This window comes from Solea solea, chromosome 13, assembly GCF_958295425.1.
Source record: "Solea solea chromosome 13, fSolSol10.1, whole genome shotgun sequence".
In the NCBI taxonomy this organism is placed as follows: Eukaryota; Metazoa; Chordata; class Actinopteri; order Pleuronectiformes; family Soleidae; genus Solea; species Solea solea.
Window position 1 is genome coordinate 5,532,167 of NC_081146.1, and position 19,279 is coordinate 5,551,445.

At 38.1% G+C, this 19,279-nt stretch overlaps 1 protein-coding gene across 2 annotated transcripts; it reads right to left on the reverse strand.

Annotated features, from left to right (window-relative positions):
- Window positions 1-1,759: 1,759 nt before the first annotated feature.
- ptpn6 (protein tyrosine phosphatase non-receptor type 6) lies at window positions 1,760-16,847 on the reverse strand. Of its 2 annotated transcripts, none has more exons than XM_058648646.1 (16): window positions 16,425-16,847; window positions 16,032-16,054; window positions 14,629-14,751; window positions 13,129-13,323; window positions 10,941-11,124; window positions 9,109-9,225; window positions 8,824-8,946; window positions 8,129-8,225; window positions 7,938-8,017; window positions 7,668-7,814; window positions 6,991-7,122; window positions 6,706-6,860; window positions 4,884-4,951; window positions 4,651-4,802; window positions 4,229-4,293; window positions 1,760-2,027 (listed from the first exon to the last, which is right to left on the reverse strand). In XM_058648646.1, the coding sequence occupies exons 2-16, from the start codon at window positions 16,037-16,039 to the stop codon at window positions 1,934-1,936; spliced, it is 1,740 nt and encodes a 579-aa protein (XP_058504629.1). In that variant the 5' UTR covers window positions 16,040-16,054; window positions 16,425-16,847; the 3' UTR covers window positions 1,760-1,933. The 2 variants fall into 2 exon arrangements, with proteins under 2 accessions (XP_058504629.1, XP_058504630.1); XM_058648647.1 differs by having other exon boundaries at window positions 16,032-16,057.
- Window positions 16,848-19,279: the final 2,432 nt, after the last annotated feature.

Consider the following 19,279-nt stretch of genomic DNA (forward strand, 5'->3'; position numbering starts at 1 on the left):
AGAACCTCATGTAGAGGGAGGTTCTCTCATCTTTATTTACGCTGCTCTCTAACAACAGGGATCTGGAGCAGGGGCGGGGCTTGTCCTGTGGTAGGCGGAGCTGTGGCTCTGCATGATGGACAATGTTAAGAGGATACAATGTTCTTTCTGTCCTTACACTTAAATATCAGCAAAATATAACCTTCCAAATCAACTTAATTTATAAAGCACTTTAAAAACAACAGCTGGAGCAAAGTGTTGACCATCAGAGATAAATAAAATATAGAAACATACTACCTAATATGTAAATTGTACATTTTAAACATGTGAATTCAACATTGGATTACAGTGAAGTGACTGTTTGTTCAGTGAAATGTATGTCCGGCAGTTCATTTAACATTACATTAGGGTTTATTTGACTGAAAATCAAAGTTTATTTCACAGCAAAAGCTTGATTCTAACTGAATTTATATGTTCATTCCACACTAAAAAGTAGTAAAATACGTAGAAATAGCAGCAGTTTCAAATTACTACAGTCACATAGTAGTACTGAAAGGATGGAAGAGATCACACACTATAATATCCACTGAAACAAAAATTTCATTATTTGCTCATTTCAGAACCCGAATTGTCAAACGATCAGTACAAAGCCTAAAGGAACTGGCGTCAATTTCCAAAATAAAAGCGAGTACAGACGTCCGGAGGAGTTCATTTTGAGTTGTCTTTATTTATGAATTAGCATTGTACAGCATGACATTGTTTTCCAATTTACTGTGTTTTTCAACATACTCTTACTGTAAAAACTACAGCTATATTTGATTTAGTTGTTTACAGAAAAATATTTTCAAATAAACAACTTTGCATTGTATTTCCATGTGATTTCACAATATTTTGGTGTTAATTCTACGGTCACTTTTTACAGTGCAGAGGACTTAAATGAAATCAAAAGCCCAAATTAAAGATTTAAGTGAAGTTATTTCCATTTCAGACTTTTTTTAAAAGTGTATAATCACTTAAATTATATTATATTATAAATCGGTCATTATAAATTGACCGTAGGTGTGAATGTAAGAGTGAATGACTGTTTGTCTCTATGTGGCCCCGCGATGGACTGGTAAACTGTCCAGGGTGTACCCCGCCTATCGCCCTATGTCAGCTGAGATTGGCGCAGCACCCCTCGCGACCCTCCAGTGGAGGATAAAATGGTAGATAATGGATGGATGGATGGATGGATGGATGTTCCCATTACCACAGACAGATCTTTATATAAACATTAGGAGCAGGTCTTCTCTTTGGAGGCCGCCGGTCTCGGAAGTTGGAAAAACAGCTGCTCAATACAAGTGTTTTGTCATGGAACGATGTACACTTAACAATAAAAACATAATCGATGCAGCATAAGTGTATTAATATCAAAAGACAGAAATAAGTGTCAAATTAATTAAATAACATGGACAACAGTAATTAAAACACTAAACAAGCTTACATATAATTTAATGTTGATTTACATGATTTGTGATAAAATAATTATTATTATTATTATTATTAAAATCATTAAAAAAATATTGCTAGTAAATATGTTTAGTATTCTATTCTCTCTATACTCTGGGTTCTCCAGTTTCCTCCTTCCTCGCACATGTGGAAGGGAAGAGCTAAATCCAACACACTGTACCTTTAAAAAAAGATAAATTTTTTCCTTTCCTGCTAAAATGTATGTTTTTTTAGAGCTTTCAGTCATTATTGTCACTAAGTGGCAGATCCACTAAAGAAGAAGGAGACACAATTAGACACACTTTCAGTCTTTATTTCTAACAACATTCATCATTCAGATGAGATGCCATTGAGTTATCTGTTTTTAAACCTGCAATTTATTATTGCATTAGGTCTTCACTGAGAGACAACTCACATGCTTGCATAAATATAATAACATGACACAGTTAGGGAATTAAAAGAACTCCTATTTTTTTCGCAATGAGCTGCTTTTCTTGTCTGACTTTGGCTTCTTTGTGTCCTTTCCTTTTGACAGATTTTCATAAACATCATCTTTTTGCCTGTAAAAAAAACAGAAACATAATCAGGGAACTCTTCAGCCACTCAACATAATGTTTTATATAAGCCACAGATCAGAGAGTGTTAATAAACAGGCCTGCTGCATGTGGACAATTTAAAGCAGAACAAACACACAAATCTTTCTTTTCAAAGTTGGCAGAGCTTCAAGTGGGTCAAAGTGCACAGTGTTTGCAGCTGAAGTATTCAGTGTGTGTGTGAGCCATTTTATCTTTGCTAATTGGGTAATTAGAACAATGGCCACTTTATACTTGATTAAGCTCACCTTTTGACCCTTGACATTTTGGCTCACAAGCCAAAATGTCAAAAAACATTATTCAGACAATACAACACAGAGAGGAGGGGTGTGTTCAATTATCTGTGTACACTGTAAAACAATTCACGTCACTTTGTTTCTGGTTGTGATCCATTTAAGCATCACTGTCATCATGAAATGTAAAAACAGCTCTGAGGCTTTGGAGGAACTTCTCATGCTTTTGAAGACATAGTGAGGGTTACAGTATCTCAGCTTTTGTTTGCACAGACAATTGAATCCCATCTTCTTGGAGATTGCCACGTACTGGACAACCTCTTTTGTGTGCACACATTCATTGTTTTTTTCATGCTCTTTTGTTTGGAGTTCCTGGATCACATTGTTGCTTTGAAGTCTGTTGTTTCCCCCTCTTTTTCTTAGATCACACAACATACTCTCCTGATTGCACTTGAGCAACCAGTTAAATCTCATTTTTGGATCCCATGATGAAAGCAGAGTTTTGATGACTGGTCACGCGCAGCCTCTTTAGCGTATTATTTTATAATTATTTAACGAGGACGTGTGCACAAACAAGGGGGGTGGTGTTGCATCATTTGTGAGTGGCTTGCTTTATTAGAGTATTAGGGCCACACATGAAGAAACAAATATTTTCTGCCATTAACCTCGACGTGTCAAGATCAAATTTGACATGCTACTGAATCGGGAGTTTATTGACCTGTTGGAACTCTTTTCTTGACTGTAAGTGGTGAAATATCAATAACGTAAAGTCTCTGTCTTTAGTGACGTTACTGCCCACAGTCTGAGACCGACTGTTCAGATTCAGTGGCAGTTTCTGCGGCACGGTCGCTCTCTCTGATGGACATGTCGTCTTAAATCTCGACATGATATTCCAACTTTAATCTTGAAATTTAGAGATTATGTCGAATTTAATCTCATCAAGGTAAAGAAATGATTTCTTCATTCATGGCCCTAATACTTCGTCGTAGCACTGAGATAATAAACATTCAAAGTTTTTAGACTGCAGTGAGTGCTTTCAGTGCACTTCTTTTAGATTAGATTACATTTTTTCCTCCTATTTTTCTACACACATTGAGCATAAATGCTGCTGTGAAGTCAATGGGGTGCAGATGATCCTTTGTCTTTGTTTTATTTATTTTTTTCTTAGTTGAATACATTCATTCATTTGGTGAGACTGCCACACATTCATAGTCATCTCAGCAGTTAACAGATTGTGGTTGTTCAGTGACAAACAGATAATGTTCACAGCACGACCACTGAGTGCTTTGGTTGAAAACACTTTAGAATCTAACTGCACCGAAAAAGAATCACGCATTAGACGAGGAAAAACAGGAGCTTGTGTCGCCTTCATGTCTCAGGTTTCCTGACTGGGAATAAAAACAATGGCTGAAATTGGATTTCATCCTCCATATTCAAAACAGATGCATTTTGCTGATGTCAGACGTGGATTATGATGCCCACAGACTGGGTGTGATCACGTGTAACAACCAGGGACTTGATGTTTGTACTAAACCGCCATGACAGTCTGTCTGGCTGTGAATGTGGAAATATTTCAATGGAAAGTGGAAAGTCAGTGAGATTCATGGAAGAACTCAAATGTCTGTCCAAAGTTTCCTCAAACAGTTGCTGAGTGTGTGTGTTTCTGTCAGGACTGCTGTTGAAACTTTAACTAGAAATTATACTAAGCCGTTACTTTTCTTGACTGTAAAATCAGTGCAGGTTTTAAGGAAAACAACAACGTTTCAACTGAAATTATGAATATTTCTTGCAGTGCAGTCTAAAGTCGTGTTTTTTTTTTTCAAGAAAGTAGGGCAGAGCTGTGAGGTTTGGAGAGACAGTGTGAATTCATTATATAAGGGGCATAAAAATCACACACACACACACACACACACACACACACACACACATACTCACTTTGAGACCTTCCTGCTCACTAGCGGGTGTTTGAGTTGCAGATTTCCATACTCAGTATCGACTTCCTGGGGAAAAGAGAAACAGAGAAGGTTCAGATATGACTGATACAGAACAGCTGAGGCACACACACACAGATCACATGACTTGTCTATGTGTCTATGTGATGCAGTGTTTTTTTTAGGGTCAGGGTCAACGTTCATGTTCCACAAGCTGCTCTCTGATAACATTTCCTCCCGCTGGTACTGAACCTCTCAGCACATGATGACACATGCAAAGGCCTATCGACCCACTTTATATATCTGTATTTACTTTTCATGAAGCATGTCTTTGTTATTTCTATTTCAAACACAAGAGCAGATTAAATCCCAGTGTTTGATGGTGAGACTTTGTTTTCCTGGATTCTGTGCTTGGGTGTAGCTCACCATGGAGGCGTTGTTTGTGGCTTTGGTGGACTGTATGTACTCGGACACAGCCAGGTAGATGAACTTGTACTGGGCCTCTGTCTGCACCATACCAGAGCGCTGCTCCCTCACCATCTGGATGTATTTTGGGATGTCAATATCACAGTCCATACCTGCACGAAAATGGATGGAGTCAGTATGATAAACAAAACAAAACAGAAAATGGTGAACTTTGAATGGACATTGTTTTTTACCCTGAGTGTCAATGGTCTCCTGGATCATGTCAATCACCATAATTGTGCCTGTCCTTCCAATGCCAGCGCTGCACAAATTCACGGACACAAGTCATTTAATATAACTTTGCATTCATCAAAACAAGATGCATTTAAAGGGTTTATTTGCAGACACTGATTAAGTATATTTGTACAAGTGTGTAATTGCTATAAAATAAAAAGCATTTGGTTTCTGTAGCCGTAGAATAAGCCTTTGGGGCGAGGGCCTTGTTTTACAGAGGCTGCCATTTTTTGCCGCCAGTGTGTGCATTTCACGTTTTGAAGCAGGAGCAAATTAAAAAGAGCAGCTTTACCCACATTAATGTAAATATGTAAAAAAAGGTGAAACATCAGAGAGAGTAGGAGAGGGAAGGAGTTGTCAAAGAGTGTTTCAATTATGAATATATGCATATGAAAGCCACTGTAGTTCCCTGACATGTTTGGATTAATGTGGAGTCCTGTGTTTGTTACAATCTGCAGTCTAAAAATACTCGCCCTAAGGATCACAGAATCATGCAAACAAGCGGTTTTAACACACAAAAAGCCTCAGTGTCCGACGTATCACACGGAAGAATTCCAAAAGGATCACTTGTAAGTTGTCTCAGGGCTCTTTTGTTCGACTATTAATCTTAATCCTGAAAATATGATCATTTTAATCTTTAACCTTTAATTTAGTCCGAGATTATGAAAGTCTGGAAACCTTGGAGCTGTGACATTTTTCACAGCATTAGACAAATAAGGGCATCCCAGTTCCAGCACATTGCACAATTAAAATGTGAGGATTTGGAAAAAACATATGGCCCTACAAATACATCATCAGCTTTGTGTGTGTGTGTGTGTGTGTGTGTGTGTGTGTGTGGACGCAGGAAACTCAAACAATGGCCTCTTTGTACGGCGGCCATTTTGACACAGGTGTTTCTGATCGCATGAACGATGGCTCTGTTCTGCACCAGAGCAGAGAAAGATAAATGGAACTCAGCCATCAATTATTTCAGTATTTGCACCTGTAACCTGGGAAACACTTAACAAAGCAGTGCAGTAACAGTAATATGAAGGTAATAGTATAGTAATACTTTAAATAATTGTGGCCTCGCTACACTCATGTGGTGGATAAAGCAGTAGACAATCGATGAATGAATGAATGAATGGACTAGAGCTGAAACAATTATTCGATTATTAATCGATTACTAAATGAATCGCCAACTATTTTGATAATCAATCATGGGTTTGAAGCTGTTTTCAAACAAGAGTTTGGATTGTTTCAGCTTCTTAAATGTGAATATTTTCTTCATTCCTTTGCTCCAGATAACAAAGAAATCATTAAAAGTGAATCATTTTGGTTTGTGGACAAAAACTAGTCATCATTTTTTAATGTTTTCGGACATTTTATGGACCAAACGATTACTCGATTAATCGAGAAAATCATTGACAGATTAATCGATTATGAAAATAATCGTTAGTTGCAGCTCTAGAATGAACCACCTTCTATTTAATGTATTTTCCAGGTTGGTAAGAACAATGTAAATGCTGTGGTAATAGAATATTACACTCACACCATGTTTTAAAATGTTAGACCAAAGGTTTCATCCACAAATCCATGATAAGTATCGGTTCTTTAAAGTCCCAGTATTGTGATGACTGCTCTGATGAGTCTCACACCTCCACTGTTTGTGTCCAAAGCTTCTTTTACGCAGGTTACATTTTTGTGCCCGACAAAAACAGCAGCTTTAACAGAATAAATATCAGGTACATTCACCTCCATCGTTACACTGGCTCTATAATCCCTGCTCTATCTTTTCTGTACCTGCAATGGATGACTATGGGTCCAGCATCAGAATTTTCAGCCTGTTTCACATTAACTTCAGTGAGGAAGCTGAGGACGCCACCTGGCTGCTGAGGGACACCATGGTCAGGCCAGCTGAGGTACTGGTAGTGCCATACTTGACGAGAGTGCTTTGGCTGTCAAGGGGGGGGGGAGAAGACACACAAGGTGAAACTATAACCAATGAAATGTGTTTGACATCAGCTACAGCACATACACAGGGACGAGTGAGTGCACTGAGGTGAGAGGTTGCTGTTTGGACGTTACCATGTGCATAGGAGAGATTTCCAAAACTCGGACTTTGTAATCCACAGCTTCTCTCTCCAACACAAAGTTCACCACGTAGCGCCCGAACCCCTTGGAGGTATGAAGGTCTGGCCAGTATGGCACACATTTATTCTGCACAAAAATACACAAATCATTTGTCACTTCATCTGAATGGTTCACTTCCAGCACACGAGTACAAAAAGCCTTTGAGTGGCTTTTGTTCTTGTTTGTTTGTTTTAGTTATGTCATGGGGTTAGGTTGTTTGACTTGACTTCTCTTTTATATGATGTGAATTTGACTGATGAGATTTTTGTCCTCTCAGTTATGAACTCTCACACTTATTGTAATAACACTAAGTAAATTGTGAATATTTTTACATTAGGGTTGTGTGTTGTCCAGAATCTGGTAATATGATACACACGTATTATCCGTATGCTATAATCAATTTTTCTCTTCAAAATAGTCTGTTTGAAGAAAAACTTTATATGCATAAATGAGTGAGAGTAGTGGGAGGAGGAGAAATAGTCAAATGGCCAAAAGTCTAATGCTAACTAGTGGTCGGAGGCTTAAATACAACACAGAACTAAAGTCAGAAAATTATTGTCAACAACGTTCCCACATCAGTACAAGTTTAAGTTGCATCCTCATCGTGTAAAAATGGTTGTGCTGACACTGACCCGCCCCTTCTCGACTTCTCTCGTTGTCATGACGATCACATGCGTGTTCTCCTGCCATACCATCTGCCAGAAATCATTGACAGTTGTTGCTAAACATCCCTGAGCGGCAATGTACATTTTCTGACCTCCGGACTCCCACAGGTTATTCTGCAAACAACGTCAACCAGTGAATCAACACACAGACACACAATCAAGACTAAAAACAATAATATGAATGACGCCGCAGCAGCACACGTCTGCCACTTTTCCTCTTGTCGTGTGCAAACTCACTTTGACGTAGTTGGCGTTGATGTAATCTGAACCCACAACACTGGGATCGGCGTCCTGCAGGATGACCCTGGTGTCATCGACTTGTGGGAGAAAACAAGTGGTGCACGGAGAGAAGAAGAGGTTTGGTCAAAATGAGCTCTGTCAGAATGTGGATGTATTCATTCGAAGCACGATGACAGGGAAAAACTCACAGGGAAGAATGTTCTTATATCTGTTTTTGCTCTTGTTTTCAAGTCGTTGTCCTTCCTCTCTGCTCCTTTTCACCTTTGCCTCCAACTTTTGCAGAGCCTGGCAGGAGAGATTACAGTTATTATTACTATTACAGTTTTATAATGACAGGAAATGAGAGAATAAATCTAACTGTCACTCAAATTGCAGGAAAAACAAACTACTCTGCATCTATCTAGATCTAAGATCTTATGGTGCTGAGGTAAGACAGATGTTCAATAGATGAATTTGTTGATCAATAGAAAATAATATGGCAACTTATACTTAAATACTTTTAAGTAATAATTGTATTTATTTTAAGCAATAATTAAACATTATTCATTGTCATGGTCGTGACCATTTTCCTTTTGATCTTTTATATCTTTAAGGATGAGCAAAGTTTAATAGATTAGTAACTAGTTTCTTAACCACATCAGTTACTAGAACTGATGTGGTTAAGAAAATAATGATAATTTTATTTCTTACAGGTTTTCACTGTGTGTTTCAGACTTATTATATTCTACCACCACAAGATGGTAGTCTATTACCTCTGCTTTAAAGCTGGACTCTGGTTAGGAAGTAAAAAAAAAAAAAAAAAAGTTGATTTCGACACCCAATGTTACCCAAGAAACACTGACGTAACATATAAATTAAAAAGTGAGGCCAGGTCAAATCTTACGTCAAACTCCTCCCAGAAGCCCGCCTTGCTGTTTTCTTCCTTGCCCTCCTGCTGTTTGGTCTGATTCAACTCTTTCACTCTGCAGTCGATGTCTGCTGCATTCACTCTGGTGGAGTAATACGGCTGAGAGAGAGAGAGAGAGAGAGAGAGAGAGAGAGAGAGAAGATTTACCATATGAAGGTTTAGCCCTAAAATATTGCAATAACCTGATAAATGAATGTTGAACCTTCTGTTCTGTGTCTTCCTACATCTTTTGACCTGATCTATAGACATCATCATTCATACCTGTTTGAGATGCACCCAGTTACCGGAAATCTCCTCAATGCCCTTACGTTTGTAGAACTCCACCAGATCTGTCAGTGAGTCGAACATCTCTGAGCCGCCCACTGTATACCTGTCATTCTGGACACACACACACACACAGCGTCAGAGTCGAGACACAGTCTGTACCAAATTGTCTGATAGTGGATATATTGACCAATAAAAAAAAAATAGATTTCAAAATTAGATCTAAAAGATCTCATTTCTAATTTTAGATTAGATCTAAAATGTACAAAAATACAAATGCATAATTGAATAAGCAATAATATAAAATAGGAATATAAAAGTAAACCCATCTTTACTCTCTGGCTTTCAACCCAGTACGAGATGTTGGTTTTGATCCTTTTTATAGTTGTATTGTATGACTTGTTTATTTGTGTTGTTTTTATACTTTCTACAGTATTTTATTGTTTTATTGTTTGTTCTTGTTAGGTCTATTAGGTCACACATTTTTTATATTTGTTTTATTTATCTCTGATGTACAGCACTTTGTTTCAGCTGTTGTTTTTTAAAGTGCTTTATAAATATCGGGGGTGGAGTGGCTCAGTGGTTAAGACCGATCCCTTGTGTGCAAAAGACTTCGTGGTCGCAAGTTCGACTCCACCCCTGGCTGATTGTACTCAATTCCATCGTAAGTCGCTTTGGATAAAAGCGTCTGCTAAACGACATATAATGTAAATAGTTAGAAGTGCTTTAAAAAAAATTGGATTATTAAGATATTTAAAATAATGCAGTAGTCCTCTTACACAGTAAAACCTGCAGTGAAACTTTGCCGTTTGTAACCTTCCAGTTATCTCTATCGTCACTGATGCACAAAATGATACACAATGGCTCTCATTTACACGAAAGGAGGGCACAGTATTTTCTGTGAGATCAACCACGGCTAAAAATAACATGCAAAGGCCGTGATGGTGACAGAAGATTATAATCTATGAAAATGAGGTTGAGTTTGCCTGAGACTGTGTGTCGCTGTGCTGTGTCTGACACTAGAAGCCATTTACAGAGAGTGGACAAATCTGTTGTTTTAGCAATACTATTTCTCCATCTCTTTACTGGAATAAAGTCAGAATTTACAGGAAAAATAACACAAATCACTCAGACAAAATGTGTTTAGTACTTTTAGTTTAGACCAAACCTAACACTTAAACAAAAGCAGGAGTTTGAGTGAAACCATAATCGATGTCATTGGTAAAACCTGACTTTGTCCAACTGTGTAATGTTGAAAAGGGCTAGTTTATCCAAGGCATTCGTGAGCTTTACATACATTTTTGCACAGTCCAGTAGTTTTTGGTTTCATACCATTCACAGTCAAAAAGGTTAACTATTTTAAGTATCTGTGAACAAATGTTGGAGAAATTCCACATGGTAACTAGTCTCCACATAAATAAACTATAAGAATTTCAAAATATGACCAACTGACACTCTGCTGTTGCACAACATGGGGAAATGAGACTTTAACGCTATTTCAAAGTGCACAGCACAGCTCTGGGAATATTTCTGTTTTTTTTTTTTTTTTTTTCATGTACTGTGACACTCTAAACTGAGGTCTGAGTGTGAGTGTGTGGGCCCTGCAATGGACTGGTGACTTGTCCAGGGTGTACCCAGCCTTTCAACCTATGTCAGCTGGGACTGGCACCAGTGACCCTCATGTGGAAGATAAAGCAGTGGATGGATGGATGAATCTGTTTGTTTTTTTTACTTTTGGAGGGTCAATAATAACCAAAAAACAACCTCTATATTTATACAGACGTTACCTTGCATGTGACACACACACAGACTCGAGAACCAGCACCCACCTGGCACATGATCTTGATGTGAGAGACCCGCTTTCTACCTGCTTTGCCCTTCTCATCCGTCAAAGCAGAGAGGACAAAGTCCCCGGGTTTGGACAGTGACTCTCTGACCAGGAAGGTCCCTGGCTCGTCTCGCTCAGAGAGGAGCGTTTCTGCATTTGGCCCGGACAGGTGACCGTGGTACCACCTGGTTCAGAAAAAAACGCAGACAGATCATTGACAGGGTCACAGTCACATTTCATTTTCATGTCCTGAGCTAAAAGTGTGGCTGCTGCAACCTGTAAAAAGACACACGACACAGACGTCCCTTATCTAGTGCTTTTGTGAGGAACCATCATCAGGCATCAGTCTGTTAAAGGCTGTTAAAGTGTGTGAAGTGTTAAACTATTGTACACAATCGAACCAACATGTTAAAAACAGCACATAGCGATGTTGTTAGACGCTGGTTATATTTATGTCCATCACTGTACTCTGCGTGTGTGTGTGTGTGTCGACATATGTGTGCACACTATGTTGTTTTGTGACTTAATTTAGGCAGAGTTTTCGATTTCTTCTTCTGAACTTCCTGTCTTGCGGTCGGAAAATTTCTGATGACAGGTTTCTCTGGGCGAGGAGGACAAAGTATTTATAACATCACCACCACCCCTCCCCCCTCCTCCCCCCTCGCATTTTAGTAACTACTGCTAACCCCACTATCACCACCATCACCACACCTGCATGCTCGCTCTGCGCTTTTTCAATTTAACACAGGCCACTTCTTTGATTTATTCACTCATAAAATCAGAAATATTTTCTAAGCTGAAATTAGAAATAAATAAATCGCCACATGACTTACTTACTGACGGCAGGCTGCGTGAGGCAGCAACAAAAACACAGTGTGTGCAAAGTGAAGAAGGTAAAGAACAGCCTGTATGACACCATGTGATCATTCTTTCTATTAATTTATTTACATGTTTTGTTTGATTCGTGGGCATTTGACCGGTGTGAGTGTGATATCTTCACTTCGTGTTAAATTTGATTTATTGCAACTGAAAACTGCCCAAACAGTGACCTGCTGAGGTGTGTGCACTGCTGAGAGAGAGAGCGAGAGAGACAAGGGAGATGAGATGAGGAAGACAGAGTGAGCAAGAACATGGTGGTGTGTGCAATAGAGGAAGACAAGTCAGGTCTGTCCATTGGTTTCAAAAGTGTCAAAACCTTAAGTTTCCAACCGCAACAACAAAAGGGAAGTTAGACAACTGACACAGAGAAGGACGACAGAGGGGTGGGGAGGACGGGTAAAGCCTCTAGCTTGGGTGAAGTACACAATCACACAATCACACACTCAGACCCACACACACACACACTCACACGCGATAGAAAGTAGTGTCCTCTATGACTCTTTGTCACGACAAGCTGGACATGAGCCCACTTTACTCAAACAGCAATTTCATGAAATTCTAAAGGAGAATGTGTGCGTAAACAGTGAATATCAACTCATAAGTATGAAAATACATTTGACAAATGAGCAAAACATGGATCGGAGCTCAATGTGTGTACTGGGGAACAGGATTTAAAAAAAAAACAAAATCAAAACCAGTTTCGTAGGCAGATGGAAGAACCCAACATGCAGAAAAAAGACAGTCCACATTTTACAAAATGAAATCTGTATTCATTCACAGATAAAAAGTAAACAATGAATGTATACATGTAAACAAAAGTATAGAAAAGTCTGATCATGTGAAATTAGGAAACATTCTAACAAATAGTGTGTGTTAATTAACACTTACTAAGGTATTTAAAGCTGCATTTAACCACAAACTGTAGTGTGACACACTATGGAAGTATTAGAGAGACAGAGCGAGACTACTGTCATTAAATCTAGGCAAGTGACAGCCGTGGGTTCTTAGTGTCTCCACTGTGGGGGGGTTGTTTTCACTGACTCACATTTTGACAAAGCAAAGATGCTAATGGCACCAAAATCATCTAAAAGAACAAGAAGAAGATGAAGAAACTTTTCCCCAAGAGGAAAAGATTAAAACTAGGTGAGACGTCAAACCTACAAACTGCACTCATTATCTGTAGGAAGTAAACAGCAGATTCTGCTCATCGCATTGGTTTAATACACTGAGAATGCCAGTGGGTGTGTGGGCCACATTCATCTACAGAGGGGCTGATGAAGAGTGTGTGAGGACAGTAAACATGCACCCACCTCTCAGTGGTGGGGTCAGAGCAGTTGAGCGGGTATTTGAGCTCGATAATGGTGCCGTCCCTGTCCTGTAGGATGCCGTTCTCTGCCGTGTAGTACTCCACCAACTCTGACAGGGTGGCAAACTTTTCCCCGCCATACAGGTCGTAGTAGTCTCCTGTGTTTTGGATGCGAATGTGTGTCACCAGCTCACCCACCCTGGAATGACAGAAAGAGCCGTTAGGCCAAACTGACTCACCTGCAAAAACAAAACCTTTCTAATGACAATGAAGAGAGCATCTCTGTCCCACGGTGTTTTAACAATAGGATGCACAGTACTACCATGGTGCCTACGGCTGGAGACAACTTCATATTAAGACTTTTTAGAACTCGCATTAATGCTGTGGCTCATCTGTGGAATATCAGTGTCCTGTTTTCAAAGATTCCATTCTGTATAATTAGTAATGTGATGTCAAACTTCTTTTGTAGGTTCAGTTAATCTCCGCATCTGCCACAGCAGTAAAAAACCGTTATGAGCACTTGTATTTGCTTCCAAAATAAGTTGACATTAAATGTTTCACCCGAAAACAAAAGAGGACAGAGCTTTTGAAGTAAGTACGTCCCTGTGGAGTCAGTGTCCTCCTTTTAATTAAAACGTTATCATTCTGTAGTTCCAGTTTTACCTAATTCTGTTCATGTTTTAGTGTATTTATTATTCTATCATTTTATTACTGTGTTTGTATTTATATATATATATGTATATATTATATATATATGTGTGTGTTTTTAATCCTCTTTTGAATGTTGTTTCAGAAAGCACTATATAATTTAAGGTTATCATATTATTTATCATATTGGATGTCTTGTTGTGGGGTCTACTGGACTCTGGGATGTGCAAAAGAAAGAACTTCAAATTGAGACTCAAAAGGAGAATGAAAGTATGAAGTATGGCCATTTATCTACTGATTAATTACAGATCTATGATCTCAATTTAATATGAACCTTTACGTCCTATGAATACAGACTTAAACTGCGAGCAACAACGCATTGAACTTTCTGCACGATGTAAACTCCAGCTCATGAAAACTTTCTCATACGACACTGTACTTGTCACCACTTTGACAAACAGAATGTCACTGTTTATCTCTTTGAACCACAGACTATGATCAGTGAATACGTGAGACACTTCGCACACAAACATGAACCACTTTATCACACACATTTCATATGACTCGGTTGTCATATTATTTTCTGTGTTGAGTCTTTTGTGTAGATCAGCTGAATTAATTGAAGAACAAGAGGCAAAAAGCATCAATTTAATATGTAATATATAAAATATATATTTATAAATTCAAGGTGACGACACCAGATTATGAAAATAAATCCAAAATCTGTGAGGATATTTTTATTAGGGTTTGCTGAGGTGAATAGTCCATGTGCTGCTGTGCTGTGTGTGCGCTTCATATTTTGAACCCTATGCTGTTTAATCATATCATTCAAAGAAGGGGAAATAAGATTTATTACCTGACAGACAGAGAGAAATCTCCGACATTCTTCTTGCTAGGTCGAGCCAGAAAGCTGCCATGGATGCCTCGATTCTTGAGTATATTTTCGGCCTCCAAGCCAGTGATGTCTCTGTGAAACCACCTGCGTTCACACACACACACATTGACTCACATTAAGCATCGATTAACAATTGATTATAATTATACATTTAAAGAAAAAGGTATTACATTTAATCAAAAAAAAAAAACTTGGTTTACGCCAGGTCATTTAGTCCCTTATTTTGTGTGTATATATAGATATATATGTGTGTGTGTGTATATATACGTTTATATATATATATATATATATACATATATATACATACATATATATGTATGTGCATGTTTGTTTTTTCAGCTTAAACCAATTTGATTCATTGAAATTATGTTTGATATTGATAGAAATCACTCATTGCCCTCTGAGTGCAGCCGCACGTGGTCATTATCCCTCACAATAAAGCTTGTGCAGAGATATAACTGACTCTGCGCTAAGCTCTTAAAGTCACTAAAACGACACATTACAACACTGTTTTTAAGAAGACCACGCCACAATAACAGCAATCTTCACGATTAACTGTGACGTGAAGCTGCTTCTTGCAACATTGCGAAGCCCAGGTGCTTTTCACACAACCACGTCAGCACTGACAGAATGAAATAGCATGTTTCAACATTTTTAACTGAACCAAAACAATAGAAAAAAAACAATAGTAAAAAATATAAAATGATTATAATATATCCCAACTGTAATATGCAACTTTCAAAGTTAGTCAGAGTCATGGGGCTAAAGAAGGATTAGTTTATCTTATCCTGCAAACCTGCAGCTTTCACATGAAGTTGTAATTAATGTAGTCGTAGGCACTTTAATTGATATTTCATCAGAAACGTTTTTGGTTGTTTTACTGTGGTGGTAACATTACACAGATAAATATAATAGTATAATGTATAATGTTTAAAAGTGCTGTGTTCTGTATGTTTAGTTTGTACATAAACATGTGTATCCCCGTTAATTGTGGGCTTTTACAAAGGCAAAGAGATGGACTGACAGGGAAACGATTACAGAAATAAAAGAAGCATCCATTCAAACTAAAGGTAACCTTATAAAAACGTCTCTCAACGAAGAGGGAAGTTTTTCAATCGACTACTGAACTAAAAGCATCATTTGTGACACAACTTCTTTACAGAAATGACACTCGACACATCACATACATCACATGATACAAGAACAGGGCACGACAAGTCAAATGCTGGGGAAAGACAGCGAAGGAGGAATGGAAACAGAGAAGTTGTCATCACGGCTTGCACAAAAAAAACAAAACAGAACACAACCAGAGTTAGAGAGTTAGCTAAGAGAGTATTACAGTGTCTGACAAAGGCCTGACTCACCGAACCATGTTGTCTCTTCTCTTCTGCTGGCACCAAAGAGAAGGAGAATGATTTGTGAAGTCACTTGTACATGAACGTGCAGACTTAAAGTAGATGTAATGTTTATCTCTGATCTTGTAAAGAAGTGTCTGTCACTCACTACTTCCTCAGTCTACATACAGCAGAATATCATTGGTTAAACTGAACACAAATGCTTTTCATTGTCAAGAACTTTCCCTTTTTACTGTCCGACTCTGAAAATGATCAACTCATCATCTCTCGGTTATCACAACACATCCACTAAACAACCCTTTAACCACCTGAACTCTCCTCGACTTAACCTCCCTCCAACCACTCATCTCTCTAACTCTCTGACCGCTCACTGTCCCCAGAAGAAAGCAGGTAAACACTTACTCTTCTCAGTTGCCTCTGAAAACAACTGACACCTCTCTGAGACGCTCCGAGACTGTATACGTCTCTGTCCCCTCCTCTCTGTCGTTTTCTCACTTGCTCTCCCCTTCCTTCCTTTTTATGTCTCCTTTCATGAAATAGTGAAAGCAAGAGGGAACCAAAACAGCAAAGAATCCTCCTCACCGCTGACAAACTTTTTTTTTTTAAACAAGACTCCAAAACGTTGTCAGACTGTCAGTTATTCCACATTGATTAGAGGAATAAAAATAATCCAAAAAGTGCACTTTGAGCTTCCTGTAGTTTGTCTCGTAGTCTGCTTGCAAGGCTTTCCCCTTCACCTGTCCACCTGTCTGTTACTAGTCTAGTGACTGTTTGCTCTTTACTTCCAGGTGTGTTTGTGTGTCTGTCCGTCTGTGAATGTGCAACACACAAAGGTCAGTCACACAGCACTTCCTTATTTGCAATCCAAACCCTCCCACCTCCATATAAGCGTGCGCATGTGTGTGTGTGTTTGTGTGTGTGTATATGTGTGCATGCATTATCTACTGTCAGTATTTCTGTGAATTCCAGTCATTATCAGACCATAATACCATGAGTTCACCATCACCACAGGCATTTAAAAAGCATAATGCACACTAATCCATATCTACTGAATTTATATACATATATGTATATATATATATATATATATATATATGCACCATGTGCTGTTTACTGCACACTACATGTTATCACTTTCATAATTATATTATTATTATTACAGTGCTGACTGAAGCAAATAGTCATTACATTTGTACATCTGCTTATTGACTGTGAAGCCTTTTTTTGTCTTGTTTTTTTAATACCTTGAATTCATATCTATTTCTGTTTTTTGCTTTGCTGTATATCATTGCATTGTTAAATGAGGCTTCTTATCATCTACAGGCTCCTGATGCACTTGCCTTATGTATACTGCTATATGTAAAGTCTGTGTTTTTCTGTCTTCATCATGCTGCTCTTAATTAATTGCCCCTAGTTGGACAAATACAGCTGTTTGAATCGAATTAAACTGAATTGAATTGAATAAATGACTTATAAGACACCTCTCTCGTGCATTTGGGTCCAGTTTTCTGGCTTGTTTAGGGAACAACAATATGACACCATGCATCATTAGGCAATTTCATCTTGTCTATCAGATAACAGATTAACACCACTTCTACCAGGAAACATCTCTTCAATATTGTCTTGATATAGAAGGTGTGATATTTTATGGAAGTCAATCCCAGAGACTTGGAAATGAAAGTCAAGTCCCTGGTAACGACTGCCATAAAATGGCATTTACATGACATGACATTTAAATAGTCAGAAGCATTATAGCATGAACAATTTTGCTTGTGTCACAATTTATATTGTGAATTGGGTCACAGGTTCCGATATTGAAATGTTTGGGGAACATTGTTTTATAGCAACACAGTTTTATGTCATTATATTTTTCAGTGGAAGTGGGATTAGGAAATTACCATTCATCATGTGTTGCTTCTACACTCATTATTATGATGAATGCTTATCACCATCACTTCCTCTGCCCAAGACTGACCTCACAACACAGACCTGGGATCATTCACATTCCCAAAAATGTATGGCAGAAAAAAGAAACACAACTTGTAAAAAAATCTGTAAATCAGTTTTGTTTTGCCAAGCTGCATCACACATTTGTGTTTGTTGTTATTGTCATTGTGAGCTCCTTTAAAAAACAAAAGTATACAAATGTGTTCCTAGCAGCAGAAAATGTCACCATCCCAAAAACTGCTGTAAAAACATAGTAAATGTATTCCTTGAAATGTATTTTATGGAAATGATTGTATTTTTTTGTTTTAGTTTAATAAACATAATGGCCTTTAAAGGGTTAAGATTTCAAAAATATTATTTATATTTGATATGTACTGTATATTTCAGGCTGAAGTAGCTTTAAAAGATTGACTAATTTAACGTGGCTAAAAAACATTAATATATAATGTTTTTACAGCTGTTTTTGGGAAGGTGGTGTTTTCTGCTGCTAGGAACAAAATATTTTAGTTCTTGTGTAGCTTAGCCATTTTAAGATAATTAAAGAAACTGAGATGACAGTTCTAAAGTTGACCAAAAATCAATATCCCTTGGAAAATTTGAGCTATATTAATTTAACACAGCCAAAATGGAAATGTCCCTAGGAAATCTTAAGGGTTAAATATATTTAATTTCTTGTTTGGTTCCTGTTAGTTTTCTTACCTTGTATGTACTTGGGTATTTTGTCTTGTTCTATCAACCTGCCTAGGGACTACAGATTTAAATTAACCAGTGGCAATAATCTGGCATATTTACCTGCTCATGCACATGAATGTGCACTGTCTCTACTACGTGAGCAAGGAAGGAAGTAAAAAAATAAACAACACAGTAACACTGTAAAGACATAAAGGTTATGCTGAAGCATGCATTGATACAGGTACAAAAACAGAAGTAACAAGAAAGAAACAATCTAACATACATCACAGGAAGAATTTACTTCACCTCATAAAAATGTAAGACACTCACCGCCGAGCCATGGTTTGGGTTCTTCCTCTCTGCAGGGTCAGTAGCAGAATTAATTTGTCTGTACAAGGAAGTGATGGGTCAAGTCCAATTTCTCCTTTGTGCTGATGTCCGTGATGAAACTCAGTGTCTTTTCACCTCAAACATAATAAAACTCACAGACAGCATCAGTGTACATTAACTACAGGTTAATAATACATTTTGGAGTCAATGTTAGTTCCTCATGTTCTGCAACACAGTCTAGTCTCTGCTTATCCTCCAACTCTTTGTCATGATAAGGCATCAGGCTCCATTACCACTGCAGCTGATCC

What these genes read in the sequence shown, in the direction of transcription:
- ptpn6 (XM_058648646.1), bottom strand. An exon ending in GCTTCTGGGAGGAGTTTGAC is followed by an intron (nt 8,226 to 8,823) that starts GTAAGATTTGAC and finishes CTCTCCTGCCAG; the next exon opens with GCTCTGCAAAAGTTGGAGGC. An exon ending in TCAACGCCAACTACGTCAAA is followed by an intron (nt 7,815 to 7,937) that starts GTGAGTTTGCAC and finishes CGTTGTTTGCAG; the next exon opens with AATAACCTGTGGGAGTCCGG.